At 41.1% G+C, this 24,938-nt stretch overlaps 1 protein-coding gene and 1 pseudogene across 1 annotated transcript; both read right to left on the minus strand.

Moving 5' to 3' along the window:
- Positions 1-1,314: 1,314 nt before the first annotated feature.
- Positions 1,315-12,178, minus strand: LOC143581038 (eukaryotic translation initiation factor 2 subunit beta-like; annotated as a pseudogene).
- Positions 12,179-17,583: 5,405 nt separating this feature from the next.
- On the minus strand, positions 17,584-20,580 carry LOC143581039 (nuclear cap-binding protein subunit 2-like). Its single transcript, XM_077063915.1, has 9 exons — positions 20,516-20,580; positions 20,004-20,031; positions 19,669-19,892; positions 19,052-19,190; positions 18,925-18,961; positions 18,689-18,799; positions 18,547-18,609; positions 18,332-18,438; positions 17,584-17,941 (listed from the first exon to the last, which is right to left on the minus strand). The coding sequence occupies exons 2-9, from the start codon at positions 20,019-20,021 to the stop codon at positions 17,870-17,872; spliced, it is 771 nt and encodes a 256-aa protein (XP_076920030.1). The 5' UTR covers positions 20,022-20,031; positions 20,516-20,580; the 3' UTR covers positions 17,584-17,869.
- Between the last annotated feature and the right edge of the window lie 4,358 nt (positions 20,581-24,938).

Genomic DNA, 24,938 nt, shown 5'->3' on the forward strand with positions numbered 1-24,938 from the left:
CCTGTGTGGATCTTACAGGAGTGTCTCCTCTTGTTGGGCTCAGGGACCGTGGGTTTGTTGTGGGTCAGGCTGCGTTGAAGGCTGAATCGGGCAAAGTTGTTAAACACGAGAAAGCTTGTTTAGATAATCAACATGTCTTTCTACCATTTGCCTTTGATACATTTGGTTTTCTGGCTCCAGAGGCTGTGAAATTTTTGAGTAGGGTTCAGCGCGTCGTACACGGAACCTCTTCAGCTTCTAGGTCCCAAAGCTTCGTTTTTAGCAGGATTGGCTTTGCTGTTTAAAAGGGGGTTGCGGCGCAGCTTGTTGCCCGTTTGCCTGCCACTTTATTGTAATCGTTTTATAGTAAATTATATAAAACTTCGATTTGATAATAATAATAATAATATTCAATGAAAGTGTGTTAAGAAGTTAAGGTGATATGGGTTTGGTTTTATTTACGTTTAATCGGCAACTCCCACGAAACAAGTTCACTTGACTTTTTGTTGTTACTGGAATCTTAGTTTAAAATTGTTTGTACATGTATGTGCAAGTGGAATAATAAGTTAATAACGATATGATGGAGATTCTATTTGTTTAATTGCACAATGATGATTTTACAAATTTATATATTTTTTAAAATAACAATATAAAGAAATTAATATATTTCTTAAACTATGTTGTGAGGGTAGTTATTTTTTTTAGTTAAAATCGTTTTAAAAATGCTCATTAGGATTTAGAAAAATATAATTTAATTTGAATGTGTCAAAGGAAACTTCCCCTCGTGTTAATTGTAGTAATTTAATTTGAATATGAGAGGTATAGTTTATACTTTACTAGCTTTTAGCCCGCGTGTTACGCGAGTTTATTTGGGTTTTCTTTTTAATATTATTTTGAAAATCTAACTCTTCGTGTTAATTTTTGAGGTAATGATAATTTTTAATTTCACTGTATTTTAGTTTTTGTTTAAATTTTGGTTTCGTACTTTCTTTAGGTTCGCTTATATTGGTTGGTTTCATTTCAGTTTTTGGTTACTGGTTTCGTTTTTTTTTTAGTTTTAGGTTTTGGTTCGGTTTTAAAATTTTTGGTTTTGTTTTCATTGGGTTTTAGTTTGTACATGCTAGTAGTATTAATGCTGGAAGTTTTCCCTGTAGGGCTAACGCTGCTGATATTTAAGTATGAACCCAAAAAACAAACAAAAGTCAGCAATAACCAACATTGTTAAATAAAGAAAACATTATATATATGATTCTTATTACAATAGAAAACCATGTTTCCTTGCTTTCATGCCACAAGCAAGTAATATATGGTAAACAAACAATTAAGTTATAACCGAAAAAATGTGTGTTTAGATCAACCGGATGTCCCTGGATCCGATTAGACCTACTTTTTTTACTCGATAACTAATCTGCAACACTCGCCCATTTGCCACTTCTACTTTTAACTGGATAATTTTAAAGTGGAAAAAGTAACAACTTGATCAAATATGATTTGCAAAGATCCATAAAGTTCACAAAGATGGGTTTTTTTTCCTTCATGAACTTGCGGTGATCTCATGATAATTCTCCTTCTGTCTCCAATAAGCTCCAGATTATTTTCACGAAGGATATGAAAGACTCGATCCAGAAGCTGAAAAATATATATTGCAGTTGAACTATAAAAAGCCATGTCATCAAATTCTTGAAACACAAGATTGTGTAACTAATACGTGTAATCACGGTCATTCCTTCCCATGGAAGTTTTTGTGACTGCAAGTCAATTCCTTCTCGATCCTACTCATCTCCAATGGGATCTAAACAACCGAAAACTATAATCGTTATTCAAAGAAAATTAAAAAGAAAAACATTATGGGGAACAATAAATTAATCAACAAACGACTGTATTAAAATATAGATCTTCATCAGCATTTTTATTATCATCATTCAAGAGATCGGTCTGAACCTAAAATGAACACAAAAAAGCTCACATTCAGGCATTTGTAGATGTGTAGTGAAGAAACGTGGATCGACTCACTGGTAGACGATCTACTTTCCTCGGGTGTGATTATGCTATTTCACCGATGGTTTCTCTTGGATCTGGGTTCTTCCACCTACAAAATGAACAGCACCGTAAACTTACCCCTCAGAAAGGGACAGAGGGGTCCTCTTTGGGGTAACCCTCCGGTGTGAGAATAAGTATTTGTGGGAGAAGATAATAATATGTGAGAGTAAGGAATTTGGAGTGTATTGCTTAATAGCTGAATACTCTGTAATTGGATGTTATCAGATGATATTGGATGATCCCTCCTTGTGGAGTTGATGTGGTATTTATAGTGCTAGGGTTTCCACTGATTGGGCTTAGACCTAATCAGGGCCTTGCTGGCCTCCTCCAATTGCTTTGCGCCACGTGTCCTTGGGGACACCTGGTGCTTTTTCATTGGTTATAATCACGTGGTAGCACATGGTTTATGCTGAGTTGTCCACCTTTCATTGGCAGCTGTCGACATCAGCATATTCTTATTCCTTAAAAAGATACCTTCTGGAAGGTTGTCTGACGTGCACAATCAAGGTTGCCCTAATCCTGATTTGGATAAGGACGAGGTTGATTATGTGCATGTGTGATATGCGCCAATCCTGAGGATGCGCGGGGTCTTCTCTTTATTCTCACGCGCAGATGTTTCATGCGCAGATGTGATATGCACGAGCATGTGATATGCGCCGCGCGCTGATGCGCCACGCGCATATGTGATATGCGTGAGCATATGTGATGCGTGAGCATATGTGATGCCTGGGCATCTGTGGTGCCTGGGCATATGATGCCTGAGCATGTGTGGTGCCTGGGCATATGATGCCTGAGCATGTGATGCATGAGCGTATGTGATATGCGCCATGCGCATAGGTTTTGGCTTTGTGCCTTCGGAATGTCTTGATTTCAAGCCTCTTGTCTATATCTTGTGGGTTGACCCGCCTTGCTCGGTGTTGAGGCGGGTACATACCTCTTCAAGCCCCCCCAGTCTAATGTGTGTCTTGTCTCGCGCGAGCGAGGCAAGATAGATATTAGACTTAACAGTTTGTTCTTTTAGTAGGGGTTTGTCTTTTTCTTCTTATTATTCATCGTTGCGCGAAATTCTATCCTTTTGGTTGCAAACGAATCGTCCCTGTACGTGGTTGGTTGTTGCTGATGTGGGCCAGTGATGGAGACGTGTCAGACCTTTCGTGTGCTCGAGGTGCTACAGTTGCCTTTCGTGTCCCCTCACATGCTGTCAGGGACACGTGTCGCGCTCGCGTTGGTCCGTTCCTGCGAGTGGTGGCGCGTGAATTCTGGCAACAGCTGTAGAGTTTCTTTTCGTGTCCCCTCACACAGTGTCAGGGACACGTGTCGCGCTCGCGTTGGCTTACACCTGCGAGTGGGGGCGCGTGAAGTCCGATCAGCACCAATATTTCTCTCTCCTGGGCCTATAAAAGCCAGCCCTTAGAGTTTTTTATCCTTCATCTTCTTGTTTATTATTCTGAGCTCTTTTCTTTCTTTCTTTCTATTCCGATTAGCTGTCTTCTGCTTCCAGGTCTCTGTTCTTCAGATAGTCCTTTGTTCGTTGTCACAGTTGTATGTCTGATAGCTCAGACAACACAATCTCCCCCATCCATTGCCGTAGAAAATCGTTAGTAATGTCTACATTGAAGAAGACCGGCAAGGGGAAGAAGGCTGCTGAGGCCTCATCGGAGGAGGTAGGGAGGACCAAGGCCGTGAAGAGGTGGAATGAAATCCCCTGCAAACTGAGGCAGGCTGATCTTGACAGCCTTATCGCCTCTCAGGGTTTTCTCCCTGTGTTTGGCTGCATGTTGCCTGGGGCCGGGCAAACGGCGGCGGACCCGCCTACCGGCTATATATCCCTTTACTGCCATTTTTTCACCCACTGCAACCTTCGTCTCCCGATGACAAGGTTTGTGGGTGCGCTGCTTAGGTTCTATGGGATTCATATATCCCAAGTCCATCCGTTTGGACTTGTGCGCATGACTCATTTTGAGTTCATGTGCAAATCTCAGCGCGAGGAGCCCACCCCTCGGCGCTTTCAGTTTTTTTACAAGCCCAAGATCCAAGACTCTTGGTTCTCTTTTATTCCTCGCAGTCAGAAGGTGAAGTGCTCAACTGTTTCATTCAAGAGCCTTCATGACTGGTCTGAGAGGTTTTTTTACATCAGGGCTGGTGTGATCCCCATCCGCATGACCATGCGCGCGATCTCTTCTGCGCCTGCGGATGTGGGTGTCTTCAAGAACCCAACTGGCGCCTGGGTTAAAAAGTTGACCGCCGAACCATCCCCCGCCAAGAAAATTTGTGAGGAGGCGCTGGTGGGGGTGGGTATGAGCAGGAGGTGGGCTGACAGCGCGACTGAGCCCGTGATCCAAGTTGACGGCTTGTGTAAGTTGATCTCATTGCATTACTTCTGCGCGAATACTTATCTTTTTGCTGATATCATTTGATTTGTTTTGTGCAGTCAGCAAGGAGTATGTCCACGCCGCCTATGATGAACATATGGAGGGTGGCTCCGTCGCGCTGGGCGCTGGGGAGGTTGGCTTCCCCGATCGCTTTGATGACATGTTCATCCCTGTTGATCTGGGATTTGTCTTTGACAGCGATGCGCCTGGTAAGCCTTTGTACTTATGCATTTTTTTTTTTTTTATAATACCAAATTTGGCTAACATTTCTGTTGCACGTATTGTAGATGCGCTTGAAAACTACGAGCTGGAGCTCGCGGAAGAGGAGGAGGAGGAGGAGGCGCCCCAACTAAAGCGTAAAGCTAAGGGGAAAACTGGCGCAGGGGCCAGTAAGAAACAGAAAAAAGATGTTGCCCCTGTTGCTCAGGATCCTTCTACTCAGGCGAAGGGACTTGAGAAAACCCAGGTGTTTACCACCAAGTTTTCCTTGTCTTCCCTGCCTCAAAAAGTGGGCAGACCTCCTGTCCACACGAGGTATGGTGCTACTACCTCCTCCCTTCGCGCGGTGGAAAAGGGGAGCGGCGTTGCGCCTTCGACAGGTTTACCTTGCTTATCCTTCATGGTTCTATGAGCGCGATTCTGATAGAATTACTAATGGATCTTTGCTCACTCAAATGCTTGTAGAGCCGGCGACAGCGCAACAAGATGCCGAGGCTGCGCCGGAGGTCGCTTCGAAGTCCCCTGTTTTACCCTCGAAAAAGGGTAGAATGGACTTCATGGCGATGTTTGCCTCGCGAACGGAGTTGCGCCAAGGTACGTATTGTGCTTGTATTTTCTGACTTTTTTATTTTAGATCAAGTCATGAACCATTTCTTTTTGTTGATTTTTTCATAGGAGTCGTAGCTGGCGCACAAGCTGCTGGCGGCACTCCTGGCGCTGGTGCCAGCGCCGTTGGCTCTGCTCCTGCTCCTGCAAGCGCTGAATCTCCCCTTATCGGGATTACAAAGGAGCAGGAGGCCGTTTTACGCGCCGACCTGGCGGCGTCGAGACCTCCCTCACCTCCTCCTGCGCACAGCCCTCCTCTCGAGACTGATTTTGGTTCTAGGTCGCAGGAGAAGAGGCCTGTTTCAGAGGAGGATGAGGAGTTTGAAGGTGAAGGCCCCGACAGTGGGCGCGCCAGCCCTGTCGCGCCACGAGGTTTTGTGGCGGAGTCTTCTCGTGGGCCTGGCGCTGACTTTTTTGCTTCATCCCCGCAGGTATAGGTTCGTTTTTGCTCCGCTGCGCGGACTTCCATCTTAGTGTTTTGATGACTTAGATAATTTTTTTGTGTTTGCAGGAAGCCGATCACATTTACCGCCCGAGATGGAATATTACTGAGGACAGCTAATTTCAATCCATGGGTGTGTGTGAGGACTTCTGGGCTCATTCTGTGCCTCCAGCTGAAAGGAGGTTTCAGGAGGCCCGCGCTCGCGATGACTTGCTGAAAGACCATCTGTTTGCTGGGTCGGCTTTCTTTGCTGCTTCCCAAGAGCTACGCTATGATTACGTGAAGGTACGTGATGCTCTTGCGGAAGCCAAGCAAGAGGCTAAAGTATCTGCTTGGCATCTTTCTGATGCTCGAGAGAGAGCTGAGAAGCTCCAAGCAGAGCTCAGTGAGAACAGGGCAAGTGCCAACACCGCGTTTGTGAAGCGCGGGCATGAGCTCTAGGCTGCGCGGGAGAAGCTGCAGGCAGCCGAGGCGGACGCGGCCAAGTACGCACGCCAAGTGCACGACTTGGAGCTGGACGCGGAGGCGCGTGACCAAGCTCTTGTCCAGTCTATAACTGACAAATCATCGCTGGAGAGTGAGGTTGCCCGCCTGAAGAAGGAGCTGGCGGGCGCGCAGGCCGATAAAGATGAAGCCTTGGCGACGGCAGCGTCTAGCCAGGAAGCACTTGATGCTGCGCGGGCGGAGAAGGAAGAGACCTTGGCGGCAGCAGCGTCCGACAAAGAGGAGCTGAAACAGACTAAGGAAACTATTGAGTTATTAAACTCTCAGGTTCCTGCCCTCGAGACGTCTGTTGCTTCCCTCGCGCAGGATCGCCAATGGCTAATCTCACAGGGCATGACTCGTTGCGCTTACGCGATGAAATACTCAGACGAGTTTCAGGCCCTTGTGATGGACTGCAACGCTGCCGCGCGCTTGGTTGGTCGAGCTGAAGGGTTTACGGATGGCTATGAATATGGCATGTTGAAGAAGAACCCATCCGAGTACCCTTATCAGAGCGACGCTGCCTGCGCGGACATGGCCGCGATGGGGGAGAAGTATTTGAATACTCCCATTCCCATCCTTGCACAGGTATTTTAACCTTAACGAGATAAACTTGACTTATTTTCCAAGTCCTTTTATACTCATATTTTTCCTTATGATTTGCAGATATCCGCGCTTGCTGACCAGCCCGATCTCGGCGCGCTAAAGAAATTACTTGACGAGTGCGAGGGGGCTGGCGGCGGCGATGATGGCGCGGGGAATGCTGGCGTTGCTAGCGGCTCTGGCGTGGCCAAAGGATCCGCTCCTGACACTATTGTGATAGAAGAATCTATTCAAGACGAAGAACTTGACTATGGTCAGTTTGGAGATGAGGAGCGGGCTGCGCCAGATGCTGAGGGCGATGATGATGACTATGAAGAGGCTGACGTCGACGTGGAGACTTGAGAAGCCCTTCATGTTTTTTATTTTTATTTGTAGTTTGTATCTTTTCATCTTGTATACTTGTAAATTTCAATGCTTTGGAATGAAATTTTGTTTTTCCCTTCTTCGCATCTTGCGCATTCCCCATTCATCTCTTTATATTGCATGTTGAATATAAGATATGCTTACACGTTGAAATAAGAACAAGGTTGTAAGGAAATTATTATACTTAATCCTTGTCATATTGTAAGTGATTTTGCCATATCTTGATTATGTTGACACGCGCCTTGGCGTTTTCATTATTCCTCTTTTGCGCGACGTTATCGCGCATGGAATTATGAGTTTTTTAGCCTTTACGTGTCAATATGTGTTACTCAGATATCCATTACAATTTCATGCGCGACCTCGACCTGAGACCTTAACAACTATGTTTTGGCATTTGCTTTGCCTTAGTTGTGCTTAGGTATTTTTATGGTCAGGCTGCGCAGTATGTAGGATGGATGTTGTGAGTGATTTGAGCTAAGGCTCACATTATTGGGCTAAGGCCCTGACGTTTTAAAGTTAAGACTCGTTAACGCGTTTGAGCTTGAAGCTCGCGCATGTATGTTTTACTTCGTTTTTATTTCGTTTTGATGTCAATACAATGTTGTCATATTGCTCAAAATTAATAAAGGGAAGTGTGAAATATGTATGCAAAAGGTAATAGAATTGGGCTAAGGCCCTGACGTTTTAGAGTTAAGACTCGTTAACGCGTTTGAGCTTGAAGCTCGCGCATGTATGTTTTACTTCGTTTTTATTTCGTTTTGATGTCAATACAATGTTGTCATATTGCTCAAAATTAATAAAGGGAAGTGTGAAACATGTATGCAAAAGATAATAGAATTGGGCTAAGGCCCTGACGTTTTAGAGTTAAGACTCGTTAACGCGTTTGAGCTTGAAGCTCGCGCATGTATGTTTTACTTCGTTTTATTTCATTTTGATGTCAATACAATGTTGTCATATTGCTCAAAATTAATAAAGGGAAGTGTGAAACATGTATGCAAAAGGTAATAGAATCCACATTAAGAGAAGATAGCGCGTATCATTATTCATAATGGCTTAAAAAGCCTTGATTACAAACTTGACATTTTTTACATGAAACATTTTCTAAGCTGTGCCGCGTTCCATGCGCGCGGGATCTTCTTTCCATTCAAATCTTTTAAAGCGTATGCGCCTTTTCCCAATTCTTCCGAGACTTGATAAGGTCCCTCCCAATTGGGGGACATTTTTCCCGGGGGTATTGCGCGGCTAGCTTCATTGTTTCGAAGGACAAAATCATTTTTCTTGAAGTGGCATTCTTTCACACGCTGGTTGTAATATTTTTCCAGTTTTTTCTTGTATTTGGCTTCACTGATGATAGCCGCCTCTCTGCGCCCTTCAAGTAAGTTGAGATCCAACCTTCTTTCGCGCTCGTTATCAATCTTGCTCATCATGAGCACTCTATGGGATGGGCATCCAATTTCTGCTGGAATCATTGCCTCCGTTCCATAGGTTAGGCTGAACGGGGATTCACCATTGCTGGTTTTGCTTAATGTCCTGTGTGCCCACAGGACATTAGGTAGCTCTTCGACCCAAGAATGGGATTCTCCCTCCAACCTTTTCTTCAGCCCATTTAACAAGCTTTGATTCGCGCGCTCCACTTGGCCATTCCCCTGAGGGTGGTATACCGAAGTGAAGATTTGGTTGATGCGCAATTCCTTGAGCCAGTTTGATATCTTCCTGTCAGTGAATTGTTTGCCATTATCGCTCACAATTTCCATGGGCAAGCCAAAACGGCATATGATGTGGCTCCAGATAAACTGCTTCATCGCCTCGGCTGTGATTTTTGCTAGTGGCTTGGCTTCGACCCATTTCGTGAAATAGTCTACCGCCACTACCAAAAATTTTACTCGTCCTTGCGCTTGCGGTAGGGGACCCACAATATCGATTGCCCATTTGTGGAAAGGCCATGCAGAGGTCACCGGAATCAAGTTGTTCTTTGGCCGCATGGTGTTTGGCGCATAGCTCTGACATGCTTTGCATTTTTGGATCACTTTTAAAGCGTCCAAATACATGCCTGGCCAATAGTAACCTGCGTTCATTGCCTTGGCAACCACCATGCGCGGGCCAGCATGTATTCCACAGATTCCTTCGTGTATCTCTCTGATCACATAGCTTGCTTCCTCAGCATCTAGGCATTTCATGAGCGGTCCAAGATAAGAGCGTCGATATAATGTACCATCAAGCAGTTCATAGTTTTGCGACTTGTGTCTTATCTTCCTTGCCTGTGCGCGATCGTCTGGTACTGTTCCCTCCTTCAAGAATTCCATTATTGGAGTTATCCATGACGAAGGGGTTGTATGAGTTACAAGGACAGACTTCGCTCCCACCGACGGGTTGCTCATTACTTCCACCCTGACATCTTTGCCAAAGTGATCGAAGCTGGTCGATGCCATCTTGCTCAGCGCGTCAGTAGACTTGTTTTCGCTGCGCGGGATATGAATGATTCTGAAGCAGTCAAATTGCTCGATGAGCTTTTTCGCCTGCTCTAGATACAGAGGCATGGTGTTCTCCTTGGCATCATAAAGGCCATTGACCTGTGCTGCTACCAAGTATGAATCAACATGAGCCTCCAGCTTTTTAACTCCGAATTTGTGCGCGATGTGCAGGCCAGCCAGCAGGGCTTCATACTCAGCCTCATTGTTGGTGCTCTTGAAGTCCAACCTGATGGCGTAAGTATATTCCTGATTCTCTGGATCCACCAGCTTGAGGCCTGCGCCGGATCCTTCGTTGTTTGAAGCTCCGTCGGTGAATAATCTCCACACATTTTCTTCATCATTGGCTCGCGGAGGGTCTACCTCGCGCTGAGCCTCTTCAATTTTTCCTTCGGGGAGTTCGGCAACGAAATCAGCCAAGACTTGTCCCTTTATTGCTGGACGGGGCTTATAGGCGATCGTGTGCTCACCTAATTCCAGCGCCCACTTTGTCAGCCTTCCTGAGAGCGCGGGACGCCGCAAGACTTGCTGGATGTTGTAACCAGTTAGAACTTCAATGGGATGACCATTGAAATATCTATGAAGCTTGCGCGACGCGTGTGTTAGTGACAAAACTAACTTTTCCATGATGGAGTAGCGCGTCTCAGGATCTGTCAGCACCCGACTCACATAGTATATTGGCGTTTGGATTCCCTTGCGATCCACCAACAATACTGCGCCGATGGCGCGCTCTCCTGCTGATAAGTACAATGTCAAAGTTTCACCAGGTAGTGGAGCTGTGAGCGCGGGCAGATTTATCAAACATTCTTTTATCTCACTGAAAGCTTGCTCGGCCTCAGGAGTCCATTTGAATTGGCTTTTCTTTAAGCAATTCCTCAATGTGTTGACAAACGGGGTAGATTTACTTGCATGGTTCGCTAGGAACCTGTTGATTGAAACGTGGATCGACTCACTGGTTCCCACGGATGGCGCCAATGAAGAAACGTGGATCGACTCACTGGTAGACGATCTACTTTCCTCGGGTGTGATTATGCTATTTCACCGATGGTTTCTCTTGGATCTGGGTTCTTCCACCTACAAAATGAACAGCACCGTAAACTTACCCCTCAGAAAGGGACAGAGGGGTCCTCTTTGGGGTAACCCTCCGGTGTGAGAATAAGTATTTGTGGGAGAAGATAATAATATGTGAGAGTAAGGAATTTGGAGTGTATTGCTTAATAGCTGAATACTCTGTAATTGGATGTTATCAGATGATATTGGATGATCCCTCCTTGTGGAGTTGATGTGGTATTTATAGTGCTAGGGTTTCCACTGATTGGGCTTAGACCTAATCAGGGCCTTGCTGGCCTCCTCCAATTGCTTTGCGCCACGTGTCCTTGGGGACACCTGGTGCTTTTTCATTGGTTATAATCACGTGGAAGCACATGGTTTATGCTGAGTTGTCCACCTTTCATTGGCAGCTGTCGACATCAGCATATTCTTATTCCTTAAAAAGATACCTTCTAGAAGGTTGTCTGACGTGCACAATCAAGGTTGCCCTAATCCTGATTTGGATAAGGACGAGGTTGATTATGTGCATGTGTGATATGCGCCAATCCTGAGGATGCGCGAGGTCTTCTCTTTATTCTCACGCGCAGATGTTTCATGCGCAGATGTGATATGCACGAGCATGTGATATGCGCCGCGCGCTGATGCGCCACGCGCATATGTGATATGCGTGAGCATATGTGATGCGTGAGCATATATGATGCCTGGGCATCTGTGGTGCCTGGGCATATGATGCCTGAGCATGTGTGGTGCCTGGGCATATGATGCCTGAGCATGTGATGCATGAGCATATGTGATATGCGCCATGCGCATAGGTTTTGGCTTTGTGCCTTCGTAATGTCTTGATTTCAAGCCTCTTGTCTATATCTTGTGGGTTGACCCGCCTTGCTCGGTGTTGAGGCGGGTACATACCTCTTCATGTAGTAAAGGGTACAATGTGGACTGTGGAGTGAATGTATAACTGTATAAATTTATAACTAACATGTTTCTTCTTTTTCTTTTTCAAACCAGTAAATGTAGGCTCAAGAGTTTAAGAGACTCCATGCCAAATTTGGATTATCAAAAGGTAAAACATATGGCATAACTTCAAAAGAATTATGAAAAGAAAATTGGTAAGATTGTTTCACTTACCAGAGAAGCTATCGGTTTTCTCATACAACTGTTCAACAGAATCTTCTCGAGGATCTTGAATAACCACCTTGTTTTTCTTCTTTTTCGTTGGGTCAATGGTGCAAGCTGCATCATGATAGAAAGTCATTATTAATACACCATGTTCAAATAATATAATTTATTTGCCAAGTAACAATTAAACACATTATGTCAAAAAATTCAAACTAATAAACATATGAAAAACAAACCAGAATGTGTAAAGCTATGAAATAATAAAAACCTTTGAAAATAAATTATATACATACATATAAATGAATATGTAAGACAACTAAGTTATGGTTAACATTTTCTTAAAAAAGAAACAAATACAGCACAATACAAATTGTATATACATATATGATATCAGATTACTTTTTAATTAGAAGCATAAATATATAAACCTTTAAAAAGCTTAAAGAGACATCAAATGACAGTATGGGAAACTGCCAACCTAAACTACCGGATCATATCATCCTCTAGATATGGATTAGACCAGGTACTAATATATAGAGCAATAATTAAAACTAATAATAAATACATAATCATATTATGATTATTATCCATCATCATATCATTACCTAGTCTAATCAAATCAGAAAGACCGAAAAGAAAACGATAAGCTTCGTATTAGAATCGTCACGTTTGGATACGAAAAGGAACATATGTTAACAATCTATAATCCATATATAGAGGATGTGGTCGTGGTGGTGGCCGTGGAGAGGGGCGATAGTAGTGGTGGTGGTGGTGGTGGCGCCGTGGATAGGGGCTATTTCGTTGCCGGCAAGGGTGATGGTGGAGGCCATGGAGAAGGGCGGTAATAGTGATGGAGTTGGGAGAATTTTGGTATTTAGGGTTATATAAGAATAAAAGATAGTAAGATTGAATAACAATAAACTAGGTGGGTAATGACCCATGTAAGATCCATATTTTAGATAATGGGTTAAAAAAATATGAGAATTAATGAGAGTGTGACAAGTGGCATGTAGTAGTAGTTATTTAGTAGAGTAGTAAGATACACGGTAAGTAGGTAAGTGTGAGTGTTATAAATTGGATGTGGTTCAATGTTAGAGTACTCACTTTAATAGTGAGAGGTAGGGGGTTTAAATCTTACTATCATCAATTTATATGGGAGATATGAGGAATGGCCCTGGCTTGCCTGGGTTCGAGTTCTGATCTCACCCGGTTTTACCGGCTCCTTGTTGTCGTGTTGTTTAGCGGGCGTGGGGGTCGGGTTTTATCCGTAGAATCCTTCAATGGTGGACCGTTAGGGGCTCCGTACGTCCGGACTCGTGCCGGCTTGGGCTAACTTTAGCCAATGGGGCCGCGTACAAAGTACCCAGCGTTAGTTAGTTGTTCGTTAAAAAAAAAGGTAAGTGTGAGTAAAATTAAAAAGATTGTCTACGAAGTAGATTCGTTTAAAAAAGTTTGGAGCAACACAAATTAAAATTGAAGTAAGAAGGAAGAACAAATATATAGGGGTGATTTAACGTACATTACGTACGCAAACAAGTTAAGGGTTAAAAAAGCAAAAACGTTCAAGTCAATTTCCAAAACCTAAAACGTTCAAGGTTAAAATCTAAAACATTCAAGGTTAAAACCTAAATTGTTCAAGCTTAGAACCTGATATTTTCAAGGTTAAAACTTAAAACGTTCAAGCCTTATATTTTCAAGGTTAAAACTTAAAACGTTCAAGCTTAAAACCTAATACTTTCAAGGTTAAAACTTTATTATGCTCAAGTCAAAAATTGATTCGATTGAAGATCCATATTTGTTTGTTTGGATAAATTGATGATTAATTGGATCAGTTTCTATGTTAATTGATCAATTGGCTTCAGCAATTTCAATTTTAGTTGGTTAATTGATCAATTGCTAAAATATACAAACTTGTGAACAACGATAAGAGAGTCATCGATGGTCGCGGTAGAAGAGGACGAGGCTCACGAAGGTAGATAATGGTTGCGACGGTGGATGGTGGACTTTCACGGGACGGCAGAGGCGGCGGACATCGAACAAATCGCGTTGTTGTGATTTTAGGGTTAGCTTGTCTTTGAAATCAAGGGATAAGGATGTTGTGTACGTAATGTACGATAACAGATTATTGTATTAGATCTTTTATTTACATATATAATTATAATATATTTAATATGGTACGTGAAGGCTTGTTGTTGAAAAAGTGTGGGTTTTTAAGAAAAAATTTGAAATATTATAATACAACGTTTATATGTCCGTTTGTTGAATTTTGTTGTTGTGGATATTCTTAAAAAAATCATTCATGACAGATATTTTTATGACAACGCACCAATTATTGATGCTAACTTAGACACTTATATGTATGTGGTCAATTGAAATCATGATCACTAAAAGCATAGTCAATGACTACTTACGATCATGGGCATGAAATTCCCAACGCCAATGAACAACAACCGACACTAAACAATTGGTGTCTTGTCTAAAAGAGGCAAGGAGTGATGGGTAAAACTCAACACAAATATGTTTGTCGACAACTCATTAAACTGAGCCGATAATACCCCTTTAACACCTACCTATGGTGCAACTTGCAAGGATACAAAATACGAAAGTTGTGGTTCCTTACTCATATTAGTCATACGTGACTTGTTCATTTCGGCATGGTTTGTGTTCACTGGGAGTTTGTTATTCTTTCTCATCGTATAAATGTGTTTATGTTTCTTTTTTTAGTCGGTCACCTATGAAAGACTTATGTATTGTTGATATCATGTGGTGCCATGTCTAAAAGAGACCAGGAGTGACGGGCAAAACTCGAGAAAAATATTTTTGTCGACACCTACCTATGTTGCAATGATACAAAATACGAAAGTTGTGGTTCCTTACTCATATTAGTCATATGTGATGTACATTTCGGCATGATTTATGTTCATTTTGGGAGTTTGTTATTCTTTCTCATCGAGTAAATGTGTTTGCATTTCTTTTTTTAGTCGGTCAACTTTGAAAGACTTCATGTCTTCATGTATTATTGTTATCATGTGATGACTTTGATACGTAAGTCTAGTTGTTGTAGCAATAATATGTATGCTTCTAGGCCTTTTCTTATGTTATGGTTTTGGACATGGGCACTTGGCATGAAGGAGCATTGAGTATTTGTACAATGATCCAACTTAAGGCTCCTTGTAGTTTAATTACATTTATATCGTTTCATAGTTCCTCTCGGAACCTCCCTGGAGTTTCGAGTATTCTTCATAGAGATGCAGTTTGAAACCGAATTTCAATTCAGTTTTCGATATGGTTTCACCCAAATAAACCAAATAATAATGTTTTTTTTTATTATTATTTGTATAGGTATCATGTTAGACTATATAAGATTAAACTAAAATTGTATATTTATTGGTGACAAAACTTAAAAATACACGTTGTTTTTTATTCAGTTTAGTCAGTTGGAACAAAATTTAGATTTTATGAAAATGAAAACCGATTTAAAATTTCAACTTAACACCGAACTTGTAACTCAATTCAGTTTAATGAAATAATGAATATCCTTTGGTGGCATACGTTTACAGTATGGGATGCCCAGGGGCGAAGCTATGTGAGGACCGGGGGTGGCCCCGGCCACTGCCGTTTTCTCCGTCAGTAGAGTAAATTTCACGATTTTTCTCTAATTCCAAAATACTACAGGCCGGTCACTATTGATTTTTTTTAAATATAATACCCCCATCGTTTGTTTTTTTTTCTTAAACCTCGCAATATTCATAAATAAAAGTTACAAAATAGTAGTCAAATAGTAAAAGATTTGTTTTTATAAATATTTTAGGTCTTAGCAATTCTTCTTCTAGGTATTCACCCTTAGGGATGAGATCACTACGGTACCGGTGACGGTACCTATACCAAAATATTCAGTTCGATACAAGTATTGAAAGTAAAATTTGAGATATACCGGTACCAAAATTCAAAACTTTGGTATCTATTCGGTACCGACGGTACCAAATCTGTACCAATTTCGGTACAGCTACCGGTATCAATACCAAATTTTTTTATCTCTACTCACCCTTCCTCTCGTATCATCATGAATATTTTAGGTCTTTGTTGGTTAAAAAACTAATTTGTTTTTGTTTTTTTTATTGTAAGAACAATTGTTTGAATAAATGAAGAAAAATTAGATATATATATGTCATATTGTTTGATCTGACCGGACCCGAATCACCGACCCAGCCCGAATCACCAACACGAACCGAATCATCGTCCTGGAAATTTTTGAGTCCGTGACTTCGATCACCCCGTGACTAAACCCAAGCATCACCAGATGCCTACGTAAACGTCAAAGTTAATATAGTCTATATTATTTTAATATTAATATTTTAAATGTCATCATTGCCATGCATCCTATAGTTACGCGGAACAGTTACATTTGTTTTTTCTTTCTTTTCAGAATTTGGCGCGTAACAAATAAAAGAACATTATGCATAGAAAACTTCTTCATGGAAATGGTAAAAATCAGACATAAAATATGTCATTCATATTGTTTGATTACGCTAGAAAGCCCACGTCGTTTGCCATAATTCATCCTTCGACCTTTTCTTTTGTTTGTTTTAGTAAAAAAATATACGAGGTAGATAGAAAAGAAATTATAATATGTCATAAAATTAATAACTTATCATCATTTTCAACTTCTCAGCATATCCTTTATAGTTTTATGAGTAGATTCTCTATATTATATAAAGTAGTTGTAAGTGATCGTGAGTTGAGGAAATAAAGAAACTTTTGTTGATGAGTAAATTTGAAGAAACATTGTTCATCATCTATAACTTTTTAATGTTATTTAAAAGTAATTAGTGAGTGAAAGTAGTAAATAAAATATAATGATAAAAGTATAAAAAAGTTATTATTTAATTAAACAGAAGAGAGAAAATGTAGTGACTTTCACTTTTTAGTGTAATTATAGAGATATAGATCCTGACGGAAAATGCTCTAAAAAAAGTGTTTCAATCCGTTAGACTGGCGCTTTGTTTGAAATTGAAAAGTCTTTGATTAAACAAAGTATTAGATATATGCTAGTAAGAAATATTATATAATATACAACACCTAACAATGAGATTTAAGACATGATAATTTACTCCATGTTGCTTAAAAAAAAGAGCTAATAATTATGCATGACACAACTTCTATGATATTAGTTTTGACCAAAACAACGAGCCAAACCTTAGACCATTTCATACATACTTGTCACGCTTACATTTTATTGAAACTCCTGGGATGATTGACCAAAATATAAGATATTATTAAACCTTTGAAGGGTTCAGCTTGAACCATGTGACAAGGTGTGTAGAAAATGTCATGATACGACAATATTTATCCTTTGATGCATATTAAGTTTGTTTTCTCATGCAAACACCAAAGCAACATTACAGGTTGGCATTGTCATATTGTTATGTTAACTCTAGCTTCAAGAGAGTTATTTGACCAAGTTGTTTTTCTTAGAAAGGTGGACTGTTTTGGTTAAAGTCAAACCAAGAGTGATGAAAATGCTTACCCCATCTTAGATTTGTTTGTTTAAACTTAAAATTAACTATATCAAGACATTTAAGTCCTAATTATTCCCCAAAACCTGGACAAACATGTGGATCAGACATAGGACGTAAGCGTGACAAATTCTGACTCAACCAAGCAAGTACTAAACATGTTTTTTGATTGACTAGCTCAACCATTTAATTAAACATGTCCAACCCATCAACTCGTTTGACAAATTTAGATAAGCGGATAAAAAATATGGGTTGCGTTCGGTTAAACAATTCGACTCGTGAACCCAAAGCCCACCAACTTGACACGATTGGCAACCTTCGAACACTATGGTTAACCAACTTAAAAACCATATGCAAATAGTTATATAAATCGATCAATCCACCAAAATAGAAAATGAGCCCATGACACCTCCAATCAAGTATATGAACCCATGAACCCAACCCAAGACTAGAGTAGAAGCATAGATTGCAACAAAATAAAAAGAATTCATTCTCTCCCTAGAAATTTCAAACTATTGATATGAGAAATAGATCTCAACGATATTGTACATACATGAAATGTTTCAACAGCTTAACCTAGAATGACAGTAACCAACGAACAGATTCCTTTTACTTATGTCGTTTCCGGTCATCTTCCTCGTCATCCGAGTCACCGCGCTCACGAAAACGTGGATTTCTCTCCTGAAAATACGACAATATAATTCTTATTATTAAGAAAAAGTCTGTTTTTATCAAGAACAAATTAAATCTTCTTTGAAAGGGCAATCACAAAACTAAGGCTGTGTAGTGGAGCGGCTACAAAATAGGGGGGGTTTTAGACACGTGGCAAGAGGCCCGATATGTAGCCCGGGGTAGCGGTGTTGTAGCCCAAAAATCGCCCCACCCCCAATCTTTGATCGCCATGTCATCAGCCTCATACACAAGCCCGGCGACAAATACATGCCCCCACCCCCTTGTCACTCCACTTATCGCCACAGATTGGGGGGGGGGGTTGTTCTTGCTCCCGTTGCCCCCCATTTGTAGCCCCACTACACATAGCCTAAGAAAGCACAAAACATTATTAATAATTACCTGTCTGGAGTCATTATCAGAGTTTCTTCTAGGTTCATTTTCAGAATTCCTCTTGGGGATATCTGGGCCCCGGCGGTCATCTTCACGGTATCTCTTCCGAGGGTAATCTAATGTTTGTGAAAAAACTTGATTAAAACACAGCTTATCTTTTCTTTAAAAGGCATTTAAATAGCAAAGGATAATATAGGCATGAAAACTGGAAATGCATGTATCACCTCCACCTCCTCTACCATATCGGTGGGACCCACCATGACCACCACCACCTCCATGTCTTCCATCTGCAAGACATGAAACTCAGCAAATGCATATAATGAAAGATGAATTTAAATAACTGAACAAGCAAAGTTATGAACTTACAGTTGTGACTCATCTGAGGCGGCTGAAAAGATCCCAATGACCCGACACCATAATCCACCACCTGCCTTTGTTCTTCTAACTCTTTCTGCACCAATTTCCCATAACCGCCTCTATGTTTGACTAGTCAAGGAATCGATCTCTAATATTACAGAGGTCACATGTTATTTCATAACAAAAAGATCATAAAATGTAACACTACACTATATAGTTATAAAAAATTTAAACTTTTAAAAGGATATCAGGATCATAATCCGTGCGGTATTCATCCCTCACCTGCTCAAAATCATAAATCAAAATGGATCAAAAATGTGAAAAACCTTAACAATGAAGAAAAAAAATTATAGCATGAGTTTCAGGTGACACCTGTCCACCACTTCGTCCACGACCCCATTGCCTTCCATCTTGGAATCCCCAATCAAAATCTACACGAATAGGACGATCATCAAGAATGGTCCCACTTATGTATTTCACAGCATCTTCAGTATCTTCCCTAGAGTAGTACCTGCAAAACCATAAACACCAAAAAATAACATTATTTGACTATGATTAGAATTTAAATAAGTTTAACAGATTTTGAGATTTTGACCATAATTGTACAACAATAGCTAATAGCGGTAAATGGCGACGGGTCACCTATATGCTACGTAGCGAATAGCGGTAAATAGTGAGCACTATTTCATATCTAGAGATAAAGGAATAGAAAATTTTTAAGCAAATAATTAGTGTTTATATTCACAAAATAAGCTTTTACGGTGGAACGTGTGGAAGGTGCAGCTGTTTGGTTGAATAACAAGCCTAAAAATAAGTTTCTACAATTTTTTATATTAAAAAATATATATAAAAATAAAAAAAACCCTAAACACTGCTTAATCACGAAAAAATGACCGATATTTAGTATATAGCGGCCTACAGCCGCATCGCAACGTAGCGCGCTATAGCGCCCGCTATCACCGCTATTGACAACTATGGTTTTGACTTACATGACAAAGCAGAAGCCACAAGGTGTTTTGGTGTTCTTATCCAAACCCATAACAATCTTTTTGATTTCTCCAGCTCGAGAAAACAGCTCATAAAGTTGTTCTTCAGTAGTGTAGAAAGACATGTTACCAATGTAGACAGTGGTTGAAGTTTGGAGAGCATGCTCATATTCCTCTTGTGTTCCTGGATACCTTCTGTCGCGGTATGCAGATATCTTGTTCGGATCCTGACATATAAAATACACATATTATCCATATGAATGAATTATATAAAGCAATTGTATAATACGAAAAATCCTAATTTAGCATCAATGAAAAAATAGAGAAAGTGATGATACCTTAAACAGCAAAGCCATTGCGCCTTATCTGGAAAAAAGAAACGCATCGAGCTGAATTCAGTTTAATAAACGAGCAAATGTGTAAATCTAGTTTGACCTAAATGAAGTTAACAGGTTATGAAATTGGAAGACACAAATATATGCTTTAAATAATAATAATAATAACAACGAATCAAGCCGAATCAACACCGTTCATTCATTATAAAAAAACACCTCAATTAGCCGCTAAGCTAAACAAAATGTCAACCTAAAAACCCTAAAATATAATTTAAACCCAAATTCGCGATATTTGAACAAATGCAATCACCACACTTGAGCATAACCTTACAGTAGACACTAATTTCATCAAACAACATCTTAAATGCAACAACAACAACAACAAAAATGATAAAATTTGACAATTTGAAGGCATAAAAGAAATTAAACCTAATTCTATTGAAGTGATAATTTGAATGAGTTTATTGGGGATAAAGCGTGGATTAATTATACAAGAATTGAAATGTGAAAGTTACCTTGTGGTTGGTGAACACGGCGGAGCTGAGTGAAGCGCGGCGGTTGCAATCGGAGATTGAAAAACAAACGTCGGTCTGATTAATAAAAACTTATTATTTGTGGGTGTGTGAAGTGGTAGCCCAATACAAATGTTAAAAAAAGATATAAGACCGGCCCAGTGTAACCTTTGAGAAACAAAATGAGCACACAGCCCATTTGAGTGTTGGTGGATAAAGGTACACAATTCGGGTTTTTTAAATCCCCGGGTTCGGGTATGACCGAGTATTGGAAATAATCGGGTCAGGTCCGGGTCGAGTATAGAACCGGGTATTCTAAACCCGGGTATTTGAATACTCTATTATCGGGTATTGAAAAAAACCCTATTTACGGGTTTTCTCGGGGTTTTTTCCGGATATTTTTCGGGTATAGATTGAATTTTTTAAAAGTTTGCACTTTTTAGGGGTATTTTTTGGGTATTTTTAAGGTATTCTTCGAGTATACATCGGGTATTTGAAATACCTGGTTTCGGGTATTGGAAAAACCCGATTCCGGGTATAGAACCGGTTTGAGTTTTCGGGTATTACCGGGTACAAATCGGGTCCGGTTCGGGTTCGGGTTTTTGTGCCAAAATGAATACCCTATCCGTACCCTAAGGGTAGGGTTGGGTACGGGTTCGGGTATTAAAAACCCGGATAATAAACAACCGGTTCCGGGTTTTTATTTCGGGTCCGGTTCCGGTTTCGAGTTTTTTTTGCACGTCTATTGGTGGAGAGAGGCTGGAGTTGGTTCTTGTTTGTTATGTTTCACTCCTAAAAGGGATGTATATGGTTATACGGGTAGTAGACAACGCATGACTGACAAGTGTACTGAAATGACACAAAATACAACTTTTTCAGGTCATATACGATCGTATTGCCCAATACAAGCTGTATATGAGAAATGTGGTGTGTGAAGATCATATTCCCTTTTAAAATGTCGAATCAGTAGCTTTTTATAAATGAAGGTTGTTTTAGACTTGGTCTAGTTTTTATAGACTAATAAGTTTCACCTTGTATCATTTATCTATCTGTCGAGCCCGAACCTCAGTAGAAGCTCATTTATTTGTTAAGCCCGAGCCTTAGGTTTTTTAAACAACCCCTAAATCAGTTAAACTATATTTTATTAATATTATTATTGAAGCATCATTATACTTTTTATCCACGTAGTCCATGTATGTCCGGACAAACATGCATAATCTACATGATAAACATAATAACTTATATACATGCATAACCTAGGAAGCCTTTCCTGTAGCATATAAAACATTTCTAAGTATAAAACATATTTTGAATAAAAGAACGGTTACGAACATATATTAAAAAGGTCATTTCATAAATGTTATTATATCATATATGACCACTTTAGTTTATATAGAATAAAGTCATTCGTGGGCAACAATTTGGTCCAACCAATTTTATAATTTGCGTACGGTTTTGGATTGAAATATTCTCTTTTCCATAAATGTTCCTAGTTTGCAACACCAAGATTTCGTTTATCTCATCCAAGGGGCCCAAATCATTTTGGGTAGTGGAAACCACTTTACTTTGTTAGATAATGTAAACTAAATTGGAAAAAAATCTTTTCTAGCAACTTCAATGGTACATGTTTCTCCGAACAATTGTCCTACTTTTGTTAACTATTTTATTGTAGGGTTGTCAATTAAGTTTTAATTTAATTTTGATGCTTGGATTATGAATTTAAAAGAATTTGATGCAATCAATCAATGTGTTTTTTGAGATAATAGTAGGTTTATAGTTATGAGTAGTAGCATTATTAACTCTTATCATGAATTGTGTATCTTGGGCATATTTTACATAGTTTTCTCATGATTGTTGCATAACTTATGTTAACTTAGGGTAGTCTAAGTTTATAAACAATTAATAAAATACTTTCTAACACCACTCCTAAATTTTGCTAACTACTTTATAACCTACAAGAAAGAATTTGCCTTTGTCTGTTTCCTACTTAACTAGATTCTTATTTGTTTAAACCATCTTTTAACTTGATCTGGGTTTTATTAAAAGAATACCATCTCCACTAATACTTATATGTAGTGTCGAAGCACGAAATGAATCTTACCTGATCCATGACGATGTTTTCACGGATTTTCGAGATGAACGAACCACGTCTTGATCTTCTTCTTCTGCGGCTGCGCCTGTGACCTGCAATGTTGAGACCTGCAATGGTTTCGGGGGTGTGGAGGTGACTGCTAAGATATCCTGAGGATTTCTTGTTCACAGACACAAAAAGTGGTGGTGGCTCTTATTGAGCATGACCCCTAATAAGGAGGTGGAGACCTCCTTATATAGAGAGTCTCATGGCCACCATCATGGTACCCTAATGGGCCTAGCCCAATTAGGGTTACCTCCACAAAACCCCCTCAGCCCAATAACATTGTATTAGTCCATGTAATAAAATAAGCCAAACATAATAGATTTAGGGTCGTAGAACCGGGTTTTAGTACCATACCCCTACAAGCCCCCCAAGTCCAGTGTTGCTCCTGGGCGCGCAAGCGTCTAGGTGGAGCGCTGGACTTTATAAGGTGTGAGGCGGTTTTTTCCCTTTTCTTTGGCCTTGTCTTTATTGTCTGAGTTTTGGGAGGTTTTCCCCATGATGGTGACAAGCTGTAAAAATAATGAAGCCTGTGCGTGAGGCGGCTTACGAGCTATAATAATAGAGCATGCGCGAGAGGCGACTTGCGAGCTATGAGAATAATAATGCCTGCGCGCGAGAGGCGACTTACGAGCTAAGAATAATAAAGCCTGCGCGCGAGAGCCGTCTTACGAGCTGAGAATGATATAGCCTGCGCGTGAGGCGCCTTACGAGCTATGAGAATAGTAAAGCCTGCGCGCGAGAGGCGTCTTATGAGCTTTGAGAATAATAATTAAGCTGGCGCGCGGGGCGACTTACGAGCTGAGAATAATAAAGCCTGCGCGCGAGGGGCGTCTTACGAGCTGTAGCATAATAAAGCCTGCGCGTGAGGCGTCTTACGAGCTAAGAATAATAAAGCCTGCGCGCGAGAGGCGTCTTACGAGCTGAGAAAGATATAGCCTGCGCGTGAGGCGCCTTACGAGCTATGAGAATAGAAGCTTGCGCGCGAGAGGCGTCTTATGAGCTTTGAGAATAATAATTAAGCTGGCGCGCGGGGCGACTTACGAGCTGAGAATAATAAAGCCTGCGCGCGAGGGGCGTCTTACGAGCTGTAGCATAATAAAGCCTGCGCGTGAGGCGTCTTACGAGCTAAGAATAATAAAGCCTGCGCGCGAGAGGCGTCTTATGAGCTTTGAGAATAATAATTGAGCTGGCGCGTGAGGCGACTTACGAGCTGTGAAAGTAATAAAGCTTGCGCGCGAGAGGCGTCTTATGAGCTTTGAGAGTAATAATTGAGCTGGCGCGTGAGGCGGCTTACGAGCTGTGAGTATAAAAGCTTGCGCGTGAGGCGTCTTACGAGCTATAAGAATAATAACAGCTTGCGCGCGAGGCGTCTTATGAGCTGTGTGAATAATAAAGCCTGCGCGTGAGGCGACTTACGGGCTGTAAGAATAATAACAGCTTGCGCGCGAGGCGTCTTATGAGCTGTGTGAATAATAAAGCCTGCGCGTGAGGCGACTTACGGGCTGTAAGAATAATAACGGCTTGCGCGCGAGGCGTCTTATGAGCTGTAATAATAGTGGAGCTTGCGCGTGAGGCGGTTTACGAGCTACTTTATGTCACGCGCCACGTGCAGATGTTGCCTGCGCGTGCGCGTAGACTTTGGTTTTGTGTTATGCGACACGCGCAGATGTTGCGTGCGCGTGCGCGTGCGTGTAGACTGTGACATGTGTGAGCATGTGATGCGTAAGCATGTGTAATATGCGTGAGCATATGTGATGCGTGAGCATATGGTATGAGGATTCCCAACCCTTAAGTTTGGCGCGTAGCCATATGGGATATTATGAGGATTCCCAACCTTGAAGTTTGGCGCGTAGCCATATGGGATATTATGAGGATTCCCATCCTTGGCGCGTAGCCATATGGGATATTATGAGGATTCCCAACCTTGGCGCGTAGCCATATGGGATATTATGAGGATTCCCAACCTTGAAGTTTGGCGCGTAGCCATATGGGATATTATGAGGATTCCCAACCTTGAAGTTTGGCGCGTGGCCATATGGGATATTAGGAGGATTCCCAACCTTGGCGCGTAGCCATATGGGATATTAGGAGGATTCCCAACCTTGAAGTTTGGAGCGTAGCCATATGGGATATTAGGAGGATTCCCAACCTTGAAGTTTGGCGCGTAGCCATATGGGATATTAGGGTTCCCAACCTTGGTGCGTAGCCATATGGGATATTAGGAAGATTCCCAACCTTGAAGTTTGGCGCGTAGCCTGATGCGCGCATGCACGGCGATAGAGTGGTGAC

The sequence above is a fragment of the Bidens hawaiensis genome, unplaced genomic scaffold, assembly GCF_021521415.1.
Source record: "Bidens hawaiensis isolate Kalapana, Puna unplaced genomic scaffold, B.hawaiensis_p1.1 tig00030794_1, whole genome shotgun sequence".
Classification (NCBI taxonomy): Eukaryota; Viridiplantae; Streptophyta; class Magnoliopsida; order Asterales; family Asteraceae; genus Bidens; species Bidens hawaiensis.

Bases quoted from the DNA above. Each gene is read 5' to 3' on its own strand.
- LOC143581039 (XM_077063915.1), bottom strand. The intron at 19,191-19,668 runs GTAAGTCAAAAC...ATGGTTTTGCAG, and splicing joins TGTGGCTTCTGCTTTGTCAT to GTACTACTCTAGGGAAGATA. The intron at 18,439-18,546 runs GTGATACATGCA...CACAAACATTAG, and splicing joins ATATGGTAGAGGAGGTGGAG to ATTACCCTCGGAAGAGATAC.